The 12932-nt window shown below is 43.5% G+C and overlaps 1 protein-coding gene across 16 annotated transcripts in view; it reads right to left on the reverse strand.

Annotated features, from left to right (window-relative positions):
* The window catches only part of MAST4 (microtubule associated serine/threonine kinase family member 4), a 548711-nt gene that overhangs the window by 156277 nt on the left and 379502 nt on the right, over positions 1–12932 (reverse strand). The window contains exon 1 of one of the 16 annotated variants that reach the window (XM_082723005.1): positions 12104–12576. The exons of 13 other annotated variants lie outside the window; for them this stretch is intronic. In XM_082723005.1, coding sequence (XP_082579131.1) covers positions 12104–12195 — 92 coding nt within the window. In that variant the 5' untranslated portion in view covers positions 12196–12576. Of the gene's footprint in view, positions 1–611; positions 770–12103; positions 12577–12932 lie in introns of those variants that run through there. 2 more of the 16 variants (XM_082723000.1, XM_082723003.1) reach the window with 2 other exon arrangements.

The raw sequence follows: 12932 nt of genomic DNA on the forward strand, positions 1-12932 counted from the left end.
ACATTACTGTAATTAACCTGGCTATATGGCTTTCTAACCTCACTAGAAAAGGATCATGTCATACACATCATTGTTTCCCAGGTGATAACCACAGCTCTGATCACATAAAAGCTACTCAATAAATATCTGTATATAAATAAGTAAATGAGGCAATGCAACGAACCCCCAGCCTCCAGTGCACAGAAGTCAAATGTCGACAAACTGAGTTATTGGCTTATCAGGAGTCCAAAGGTGATTTCAGGCTATTCGCAAGCCGCAAAGCAAGAAAAGGACCACACAGAGATGTGTAACTCATAAATAACCCCTCCAAGTATTTTTAAATGAAAACAACATCCCACGCTCAGAGGCGAATCCCCCAGCTCTAAGCCTCTGGTTGCTCTGTTTTTAGGTCCAGTTTATAATCATTTGATTCCTCTTTAGTGCTGTTAAGGTAAACCGGAAGAAGAGCCACATGGCCTGGAGTACCTGGGGCCATCCCGTCCCAATCCAGCCCCTAAGACACCCTAAGGAACTCAGTCTATGACTAGAAGGCTACGACAAAACAAGTAAAACAAAAGCAACATCATTTGAGTCTAATATGCCTTAACATAGAATTCAAGATATATACACACCTGGAACTTCCCAACAAAGTCCATAAATGTTGGGCCATGAATCCCCTCCAAACATGTTAGTTTCTTATTAAATAGATTTGAAATCAAACCTGTTAAGTGGCTGAGGAAACAGCTACAAGCCACTGCCTGCGGGACACACCTAAAAGAATGGAAGGTCTGAAAAGCCAAGCTTGTTTCTTCGGCTCTGGGCTGGGCATGCCACTCACACGGGAACCAGAAAACTGGCTTAAAATGAGAACTATAATCTTTCTGGAACAATAGGTCATGACGAGCTTCCTTAATGCCAAAATAAGTGTTTGGAGGTGACTTCTGCTAACTGAAAGAAAGTGTAAAGGGCATATATATTTACTCTGGCTTGAATACAATATTTTTGAATATGCTTATTAGTGCCAAGAGTCAGAACCCTTTTCCTCATGGATTTTAAACTCGGACCCATTCCACAGAATATGTTTCCTAGAAATGGCATCAAAAGGCTGCATCATATTAATATCTAAACAGCTCAACTGTCTGTACCTTTCGACTCTCAAATCACCCTTGGTCTGGTGTGAGGAGGTAGACTAATTTGAAGGTTAATTCTCATAAGGTAGACAAACCACAACTTCTATTATTTAAAAAACTTCTTTTAAGAAACCAACAAATGATAGGTCATCAATCATAATTTCAAGAAAACTCACCTACCTACCTAGAAGGCATCTCGGCAATGATGTTGCTGATAAAATGACATCAAAATGACCAGGCTCTAAGTCTGATCTGAAGAGAGCAGAACTCTTGAGCCTGGATTTTTTTTTTTTTTAAGATTTTATTTATTTATTTTACGGAGAAAGATCACAAGTAGGCAGAGAGGCAGGCAGAGAGAGGGGGAGGCAGGCTCCCTGCCAAGCAGAGCCTGATGCAGGGCTCATCCCAGGACCTCCAGACCACAACCCAAGCCAAAGGCAGAGGCTTTAACCCACTGAGCCACCCAGATGCCCCTTGAGCCTAGATTCTTATGTTAAGAAGGCTTATACAAACCACTATTAATTTCTCACTTTAAAAATCTTAGATATGCAAAGCTAACTCATCTGAAATTGATCAAGGAGAAAACAACTACTGAAAAAGATCACTACATACAAATTTTATAGGTCACAGAGTAAAAATAATGACAAGTTTTATCCCTTACTAACTCTTTGGGTCCAGACATCTAACCCCAAATACCAAATCCTAAAACACACAGGAAAATTATAATTTTAAGCACAAAAGTTCATTTTGTAGAATCCATAAAAAGAACTATGACCTAAAACACCCCTGAACAATCCCATACTCTCCCTGTTCCATTATTAGCCACTACAGCCATTTGAGATCTAAGATTTAAAACTTTCTTTGCTTAAAAATGCATCATTTATGGAAAATGCAAATTCATCATCAAGCATTCAAACTGCCAAGTTAGGTGAGTGTGCCTATCAGCTGTTTTGCCACCTGTGTGCCCTTTGGAGTGGTTGAGCAAGCATAAGCTAATTTTACAACAAACTATTTTTTGGATTAGCACATAATTTGTGTTTATTTGGATAGGTACTCAAATGGAGAATACCAAGTGGATAAAATTAATCCTTACCTGGGGAAAAAAAAAATCTATCTGACATAGCTTCAAAAGCTCTAGGGCCCCATGTCCAACCGAGGTAATCTACTTGGAAAAGCCTTTGATTCTGCACCCGAAGTCTTGAGATTAGCTAAATGAAAGTAGTATTTTTACAGGAATTTTATCTCAAGTTTCAAGATCAACAAGCCATTCCAAATCAGACGTAAGAAATAACATTACATAATAGTCACTTAAAGGCTATTGTTTTACAGTAACAAAGGTTTCATTTACCATATTTCCTAGAGTGCTTTATTCAGCAGGCAGATTTTCCCATGCCAAATACACTCTTTTCTCTTAAACCCTCCATATATCTGTAAAAGTAAAACATTTAATAATTATGGTTTCCAATTTAAAGATCCCCATCATATAGTATTTTAAAAAGGTCTGAATGTTAAAGGGACACAGGTGATTTTTATGCAAGCTATGGGTTCAGTGATTTTCTTCTAATTTATAGCTAAGAATTCTAGCAGTGGCTAGATGATATTCTAAGTGACTCATGAGAGAAACACAGTAAGGTCAAAGTCAGGGTCCTGAGATATCAACATGCACTGTAATGTTTAAAATTAGAATAAAGCAAAACAAAGACAGCTTCAGCGGATAGTCGTAAGGCAAAATGAGCCTGGTGAACCCATCAGTTTTCTTCTGATTCTATGATCCTAGGAGCCCTCAGCAAGTGTCATCAGCTCCCCATTCCTCCACCCAGGTGATTCACTCACGACCTAATACATTATCTCCCCAAAAGATCTGGAATTTGAACTGCCATGTCATGTTAGAAAGTTTCCAGGGAAGTGGAGCTGGTTCTTACCTTGGAAGAGCAAAAGCATACTTGAGGAGTTCGAAACATAAATGGCAGTTGGGTGACCACATGCCAAAACCTGGATTTTTTGCCTGTATGTTTGTCTGCAACTACAGTTTCTAAGAGATCCCAGACTGTAACCCAATCTGAGCCATGGATTAATCTAAGATCACAAAGTCAGTGGAATGTACAAAGTCCCAGGGTTCTGTAACAACCCGAGCAATGTGAAGCTTAAGAGAGAAGCATGAATGACTGCCCCTTCTCCTTACCAGTCTATTTTACCTTCAAATGCTGATCAAAGCCTAAGTTCTCTGCTCAGGCCTTTAAAAAAACAAAACGAAACAACACAGCAGTATGATGTTTCAGGCTGATACTGGTATCATTACCTTCCCTAATAAGCATGTCCAATGGCGATTAGTGTAGCTAAACCCTCCTACAGATCCTCTCATACTATTAATAAGATTTAAGGTCAACATTTTCAGAATTTACAACCAAGCTCACAAGGAAACTTCCTAATTACCAAGACAGAGGAAAAGAAAATAAAGAATCAGAATGGCAAGTGTTAATGACCACGGAAATGTCTATTTAGAGATCCCAAGTATCACAAAAACCAAATTTGCTACTTTAGAATCAAGACTTCCACTGATAGAGACTGTGCCTCTAATAAATGGATTTGTACACACCCTGTGCCCACTTTCATCCAGGTAGCCCCAGGACCATTTTAATATCTTGACTCTACCACTTAACTTTCAAAGGGATTACTCAGTTACCATGACGTCACTCTCAAATGACTAGGTTACATGTAGTAAAGACAGCTCAGATTAAGAGTTCGCACATGCTTACTCACACAAGAGATGGGTGTGTATGGGGGTGAAGGGGGGGAGTTCAGGGCTTCCAGTCGTAATCTCCCTGAGAAATCAGACTATTTCCATTTCAACCAATACAAGGAACCGTCTCCCAAATTATTTAGAAGGAAGCCTACTCCCAGTTTTCTCCTCTATGACCCATTTCCACACAGGGACTCGAGTGATTCCTTTACTCCAACATCTGTCAGTTTTCAGCCCAGAAAGCAGATGGTCTCTGTCATGAGGCTTATGATCCTCTTGTTTTAAAGATACAACCTGGGCTTCTGATAACTAGATCTACGTGTAAAGAGAAGCAAGAAAAGCCATAAAACATATAATGTTCTACCCTGTCACTGTGAACTTAGTGACACACACACACACACACACACACACACACACTCTTCCCGGTGTTGACAAGTTCTAGTAATGGATAGCCCACACCTGGCCATGGAATAGGCTCCACATTCTAACAGTTTATTTTTAAAGAACTTCTAAAATCCCCCTTTTGCAGTTTCTCACACACACACTCCCTTTTCGTTTCTTCCTTCTCTCTCCTTTCTCCCTCCCTCTTAACCCTTGGGAGACCTACCTATTCTAGGAGCCAAACGATTTATAATCTCTTATGGAAAGCTTCACACTAAGGAAGAAAAACAACATTATCACCCTGTGTGCGTGTTCCTATTCACGTCCTCTGTCCCTGGGAAGCTTTAATGGGCTACAGGATACACAAGGAGTTGGTAAGAACGTGCAGCTTTGGTCTAGGGTGGCCAGGCTCAGCACTGACACACCTGTTGGAAGTTCCTGGCCTGGGCCTCAGCTTTCTCCTCTTCCCTCAGAGTACCCCTTTACTAGGCTGGGGCGGGTGACCCAGGAGTGAGGGTTTCACGGAAAAGTACCAATGCCAGAGCTACCCATGAGAGGACTGAAGGGTGAGTCCTGCAGTGACAGGCAGGCCTGTCCTGCCTGCAGAACACACAGTCTGGAGCTGGAAGAAAGGAGAGGGATGAAAGGAAGCGGGTAAGAAACAGGCCTGGGCAGAGCACGGAGTGGGAGGAAACGGGTGCAGAGACTCGGGGAGGGGCCTGGCCTGCAGGTCAGGCATGGAGAGTCTGAGAGGAGGCCAGCCAGGGAGCTAGCTTCCAGCCTCCTGCGGAGCAGGCTGGGAGAGGCAGGGCTCAAACTCAGGGGATAAAGGGCTGGTGGGCAAGGGAGGGGGCAAGTATCCAGATGCCCTCAGAGCCAGGATTCTGAACCAGAGCTCTTCCAGAGCTCTCAGAAAGAGAGACTCTGAAGGCTATGAACAAAGCCTGAGCTTCCAGGCAGGTGGTGAAAAGTCTGAAACTGTCATTGCCTGTTTGTTTGGGCGATGAGGCAGACAATAAAGTGAGCAACAGTGAGTAAGGGGATATGATTCAGGGAGGAGAGCTGACAGCCCAGCTGTGAATGTGCAGGAGCTGGGACACAATGACGTAGTCACTGTCATTGAGCTGTAGTCAGCTCCCCACAGAGAGTGGTTACCACCCATGGTCTGCCATTCCTAACTTCAGGGCTGGTGCCCGGCTCCTCGGCCTCACCCCCTCCCCTGCCCCTACTATCCCATGGCCCCCACTACGGTTCACGCTGAGGTCATCACTGCCTTCCCTGTCATCCTGGAGTGTCAGTGCTGTCCAGATTCCTCTTGGGATCTCTCTGAGAACACTGTGTGGCTTCCTTTTTACCAGACTCTCTTCCAGGCCTCCTGGCCTGTGCCTGCCTGCATCTCGGCCCGCTCTTTAAATGGGGCCTCCTTAGTTCTCCCACAGATGAACCTAACCTACTTCTCCTATGGTCCTAATGATCACACTCACATTTATTATTTCTGATCCAGCCTCTCTGGGGCCCTGAACTCTCACATCCAACAGCCTGCCTGGGGGCTCTTTCCTTCCTGCCTCTGAGACTTTGCCCTTCCCAGGTGCCTATCCCAAGTACTCCCCACTGATGTCTCTTTACCATCTTTTAGGTCTCCTGTTCAATGATACTCGCTGACCACATTGCTAAAGTACCCCCCCCCCCCATACTGTGACTTTCTTCTCAACACCTGCTTATAGCCTTTGGAACACTGACCACCACTGGGCAACTGACTTATTTAGATGCTTGTTTATTTGCAAGACCCAAACACTCTGTCCTGTTCACCATTAGAGCCCTTGCCCAGCTCAGGATATTGGTGCTATGAATCTTGGCTGAGTGAAGGAATGAAGGCTCCACGGTATTCAGTCTACATCAGATGCTCAACAAATGTAGATTAACTGGGCTTCTGGGGATCAAAGGAATGAGTACAAGTTCTGTCTTCCCTTCCCCCACTCTTGCATGTACAGGGAGCTCATTCATCTCCCTGGTGCCCCAGGTCAAAATCCCCAGGGCCACTGGGGAATGTTTCCTTGTGTCTCAGAGCCAATGGCTCATCAACTTTGATCACCTTTATATCCTCAGGGTCTCTCAAAGCCACAGTCTTACCATATTCCTTGGTCAGACTTGCAAAAAAACCCTTTAGACATGCTCCTACAATAATGTATTAATTGGTTTCCAGGTATCTCCCTTCCTTCCTAGAACTAAAAGCCCCAGTGCAGCCAGACATGCCTTCTCCCTTTGGGTAAACACCAAGAAAGTGCCCACAAATATCAAGGGCCTCAACTCTCATTCCTGGCCTCATCGCCCACTACCCATCCCCTCGTTGTAATGATAGAAATAGTGTGAATACTTATGATTTACAGAGTTTTTATGTGCTCATTGTTGCCTCAGGCGTTTTACACATATGAACATATTTTACTCTTTGTAACAATCCTGTAAGTAATTTACTTGTCCCTTTTTATAGATGGAGCAACTGAAGTCTAACAAACTTCCCCGATCTCATTCAAACCCAGGGCAACTGGCTTTAGGTCAACCCACTTCACCATCGTGGTATATTATACTGCCTCTTCAAACTTCCTGCATCAGCAATACTTGGTTATGCTTCAGGTTTTTTATGCTCCAGCAACACTGAGCTATGTGTAGTCCCTTGAACCCTGCTGTTAGGGTCACTATGCCTTTGTACACACCATTTCTTTTGCCCTTTGGGAGGCCCTGTCCTTCTGTCTGATAAATACCAAACTATCCTTTCAAAACTCCCTGAGGTCTTGCCTTTTCTACGTGGTCTTTTGGCTCCTTGAGACCAAAGCCTGCCCTACCCAGTGACCACTCCTGAAGCTTACAGGTACCTTACAAATACGTCTCTATTGCCCTGGTTTGCAATGATTCATTCCCATGTCTTCACTGAGGGCAATCCCATGACTCACCTCTGGGCCACAGTGCTCAGGCTCACAACAGATGCTCAATAAATGTGTTTTAACTGGACTTTCCATGGGAGGGGTGAGTACAAATGCCATAATACCCAACGTATCAGGACAAGAGACAAATGTATTCTCCATTCTTCTTAAAAAGACACGCATTCACGAGCAAAACAAAAACTCATGCAACACTACAGATGTTTTTGAAAAGAGGATGCAGCATACCTAAAGATTTGATACATTCTGACCATTGCAGCAGTGAGTTTAAGATCCCTGAGTATCCCTGTTATTCAGGGCAACCGCTGAGTAATAGGGATTCAGAAACACACACACACACACACACACACACACACAACCCCCAAACCAACTTTTATCCCATAGGCTCCCGGCAAACCACATTAGGAAAATTGCTCCAACTGATGAATCGAGTCTCAAGCTGCCCACTGGCGTGGAGAATGGTGCTTGATTTAGTTGTCACCGAGATTTGGATATTGTCACATACACTCACTCAATGAAAGTACGACAGATTTCTGACCAATGAGGTTGAAAACCAAACATCTTCTAGAATCTCTAAATTGTGTCTTAGCAACACTAAAGTTGCACCTCAAAACTGAGCAGCGATATTTATAGACCAACAGTAGTCCTTTCCTTACATATGTGATATAAGTAATAAAGAAGCTTAAAGAAAGGAGAGAAGCTTGATCTTCTTCCCTCCCTCCACAAAGTTTTTAATCCAAAGGGAGAAAAATGTTATAAAGCTCAGGGGTAACATACAGCAGCCCGGGATTTCTGTCTCCCGAAGCAGCAGGTGAATGGCTCTACTCAGTTGACCTTGTGGAAAGAATCGAGGGGCAGAGGAGATAAAGCGAGGCATAAAAAAACAAAAAACAAAAATCTGTTTCCTGTTCAAGAGGAGTGATAAGATGGGATATCTCTGCCTTCTACCTGATCTAAGCAAGGAAAACTCCAAGTTTCTCACTTTGGTAGTTCACCTTATTCACAGAAGACATGCTTCAAAACCCCCAGTAGATGCCTAAAACTGCAGACAGTATTTAGCTCTATATATCCACTATGCTTTTTCCTATACATAGATATGGATGATAAAATGTAATTCATAAACTGGGCACAGTAAGAGATGAATAGTAACTAATAATAAAATAGATTATAACAACTTACTAAAAAGCAGTTAGGTGAATATGGCCTCTCTCTGCCTCTTGTGATGATGTGAGATAAAATGTGTGTGTGATGAGATGCAGCGCGGTGAATGACGTAGGTGCTGTGACCTGGTCTCAGGCCACTATCATCGGCTTCTGGACTGTGGCTGACCCCAGATAACGGGGACTGCAGAAAGTGAAATCAGAGATGGGTGGGGGACTACTGAATTCAGGATTCTGTTAGCTGAAGGTTTTCTGTAGGTATCTTTCATTGAGTTGATGAAATTCCCCTCTGTGCTTGGTGTTCTGAGAGTTTTTGTCATGAGTGAGTACTGGATTCTGTGGAGTACTTTTGCCCCATATACTAACCTGATCATGTGATAATCCTTACTTAGCTTATTATTGGGACAGATTATATTGATTGATTGTCTAGTGCTGAATCATCTTCACATACCTGGGATAAACTGATCATGATGTCTGTTTTCATTCACTGCTGGATTTGATTTGTTAATAATTAGTTGACAGAACATTTGACGTTTTCTTCCATGCAAATATTCCCTAGAAGTATAAGCTTTAAGACTATGTCACTTAAACTCATTCATGAAATTTAAATGACAGCAAGGCAAGAGAAAGGGTATTTTGAAAGGTTTAAGACTTTATAGAGTATTGATAGATGTTTTCCTAAAATTAAAAGAAGAAAATTTCCCTTTAAATAAAGAATATATGATTAAAAAAATAAATAAATAAACTGTTTCCAATGGAATGTGTAAGTTTTCCAGCAAAACATCAGACCAAGTCAGTGTGCCTCCAGCCAACCTCTTGTCTGCAACAGTCAAGACAAAAAACAATGAAGGGAACAGTAAATTGCCTTTGGGATACAGAACAAGGATTGTCATCAGTTCAATACTGTGTAAAAATCTAGGCCTGAGATCAGGTCTCTATGATCAGATTGTCTCTCTAAGAACCCAGAGAGTTAAAAGGTATAGGCCCACGAAGGCCCAGTTGGAAAAGAAACTTTCAAAGTTTTCCTGTAACAGAGCAAGGCAACAAACCAGTACCATGCTGAACTGGCAAGGCAAATGCAATGGAACCAACCAAAAGGGCTTCCATGATGAAAATGTCTACCATAATACAGACTTAAGGGAAGAATGAGAAACCCTTCCATCTCTCCTTTTTGTCTAAATGGTACATATATCCTACCACAAAAAGCTCTGAAATGTTCATTCACATGTTCAAGGCGGGATTTACTCTTTGAAGGATGCATGAAGCTGATATTAAAGAAAAGGTTAAGATGAAGTCCTCTAAATTACAATGTGAATCAGAACAAATGGCTAGGAAAAAAAAAAAAAAGGAAAATGAATGATCTGATGGACAAAGTCAGCAAGTATGCAGAGAAGAAGCTGGGCTTGGGCAGGAGAGATATTCCCAGGGCTAGGGCTCACGCACCTGAGGGTGCAGGATAGGTGTCCTACCTGGACACTGGGTACAGTCACAATGAGACTGGCAAAAGGACAACTTGAGGATGGCAAGGTCCTTTCGAAAGGACAGACTTAGGGAACTTGATCAGCCAGGTGCGGAATGGGGTTAAAGTGGCAGTTGGAGGAGGAGAAAGCATTTAGAGCAGTGAAGGGAGGTCACAGAATGGGAAGAGTCCCACTGTAAGCATATGTTACACGCCCTCAGAGAAGGACACAGAACCGGAATTGATCACTGTATAATAAGAGAATGCAACAGCTACATACACCGCCCTGGACAGGAAGACAGTTGTCCTTCAAGTTTCCAGATCTCCATAATAAATATAAAGCAGTGCTGGTTCTTTGAGACCTATAATAAGCAGATGTGCATAGAGATGATCTTCAGGAAGCCTATCTCCAAACTCTAAGAATCCTGGAAATCCCCAGTCACAAAGGCTGGGACAACCTCCACTAATAGAAGGGAGGGAAGAAAATCCATCCCCTTTTCTGTTTCACTGAACTGGAAAAAAACCGGGTCCATGACTTGGGGAATGGGGAAAGGCCTCCCACACTCTTCCACTTTGCTGGGAAGAGCCTAAGTTACTTCAGTTCCTAAGAAGGAACTTGGGACTCGGGCTCTGTGCCAGTGTGAGTGGTCTGAATTGCAGTGTTCTGGATTGGAATGCCCTGGGCTGGAAAGTCAGGGTCACACTAGCCTGAGAATTCTCTCAGTAATATTATCAACAGGTAGACAGGGCAAAGAAAGGCTCCAAGCCTTTCGGTGGAGAAACACAGGTGTAACGCCAGAGCAGGCCGATCTCTTTGCGAAGTGGCCGCAACTGGGAGTAGAGACCTCATCATACCCAGGACTACACGACTCAAATATTTAGGGGCCCCTGACAAACTTGAAAGGCAAGACGTTATAGAATGTACTGCCACGAAAGTTGTGGTCTTATTCATAGATAGCATTATCTCTTTAGCTAATTAGCTGCATTTATTTTGCTGGTCAGGCATGGATGACACATCTTGAATAAAAATGACCAACACCAAAACATCAGATCTCTAAACACACAGAGCAGAACAAGAAAAGCCTAGTTAACCTTACTTAAATCGAAACTCTAACATGGTGTTGCGGGACCAACGTTGTTCAAGTTGTATTAAAGGTAAGTGTGACTTTAAAGTATACTCAGGATCAGACAAAGGGGTGTGTGTGTGTGTGTTATAGGTGTATATTTGCATGTGAGCCTACAAATAGGACACATCAGAATATTCCGGGATGCGCTGAAATCTATGAAACACCAAGGGAAGTTTCGGAAGGAAAATTTACTGAGTTTTCCAAAGTATGAGCTATCTGCATTCCTGCTCCACAAAGTTATAGGCAAAACAAAGAGAATACACCATTTTCTGGTGTTCTTTCAACCCTGGAGCACAGAGATTATGAAGCTCCCAATCTGATAGGCAGTATCCTGTTTATGTGAGCACACCATTGCTCTTAAACGTGCTCGTGGGGACGTAAGAGTCAAGTTGCAAAGAAAAACGAAGAACCTAGGGTTAGGCAACTCAGAAGGCAGGCCCCTCTAAAACCACCATCATGCCACCTTTCTGTGCTGGACACAATGGGGAGAGAAGAGAAACACTCCCCTTCAAAATCCTATTCTCTCAATCTGAGTGTCAGCAGCTAACTCTGAACTGCCTTTCACTTCTGCCACCAGCTTCAACCAGATTTTAAAATTCTCTTGTCCTCCACCTATTCTGTCAAATACCTTTAAAAAATGAAAAGGCCAGCCTGTATTAGGAATAAATGTCAGCAAACCAGTAAAAAAAAAAAGTCAAAGTTATGCAGACCTGTCTCTTTTAAGCAGACAATACGAAACAGGCTAACTGGAGCTATCTTTGCATTGCACATCTGCATCTTATAAAGGTCAAATATTTAATAGGAAGGAACATCTGAAAGGCTCTACAAAGGGAAGCAGAAGCCTCCAGTGCCTGAGTGAGGGAAAGGGATGGATCTGATCAGATCAGAGACAGACAAAGTATCTCTCCTCCTCCCTTTCACTCCCCCCCTCCACTCACTCTACTCACACCCTTCTCACCCACATTTCAAAAGAACAACTGGAAAAGCACCGGCAAGTAGGATTCCGCAGGAAATCGGCGAGGATGACAGACAGAACACCTGAAACAGGGCCCCCGTGGCAGGGGAGAAACTTTTCGAACTGTCGCCCAGGAAACAAAACCCCAGCTGCTAAGGGGCTTGGGCAGCGTGGCTGCCGCCAAAGCCAACACGTTCCCTCTCCAGGCAAAGTATCGCCGCGTTGTTGTTTTTTACCTTTGTGTTCGCCGAAGCCTGTTCCCACTCCTCAAATGAGGCAAAGTAAAGTTTGAGAGCACAGTCCAAAAATTGGGGTCAGACATATCCATTTCTTTCTCTCTTCAATTCACTGCGGGTTCAAGGCCATAAGGCCAAACCAGGGAGGGGACGGTAAAATGGAAAAATAAAATAAAATAAAAGACGAAAAAAAAAAAAAGAAGAAGAAAAATATCCCAATTATCTACTCGCTCCCTCCAGAGGAAACGTGCTGTGAACTGTGATCTCAAGAACTTGGGAGCCCGTCTGAAAAGTACCCGTCCTAGCCTTTAATTAACGCACAGCCATTTCTCCCAGGTTCAGGAAACTTATTTCCTCCTGGGTTTGCCCTCTCCTGGCCGGCCCTGGGCAGCTATAAACAGTAATTACAAGAGTGGGGCCGTGCGTTCTGCACAAAATGCTGTCTGTGTGTGATTCAGTCCAAGGTACTTTGTCATCTGTTTGGCAGATACCATTTGCAGCTCCTGCGGGGGGGTGTTGTGGGGGGGGGCGGGATGACTATTTTAAGTCTCTGGTTCCGGGAGGCTGTTGCTTATCAGCAAACCATTCAACATCCGAACATGCCCAGTGCCGAGTTTCCTTTTGGTATCTACATACAAGGAAAAGAACTGAAATACAAAAAGCGCCTCTTCTCCCCCTTTGCAAAAGAAAAAAAAAAAAAAAGGAAACTTACAGGCACTTTTAGAAAACTGGCCTATAGGCGGACTAGAACAGGACACCTTTGTGCGGCCCCGGTGGCCGGGCGCTGGTGGCGGAGGGGAGGAGGCTCCCCACCCCGCAGACACTCCCC

Source organism: Mustela nivalis (genome assembly GCF_964662115.1).
Source record: "Mustela nivalis genome assembly, chromosome: 3".
NCBI lineage: Eukaryota > Metazoa > Chordata > Mammalia > Carnivora > Mustelidae > Mustela > Mustela nivalis.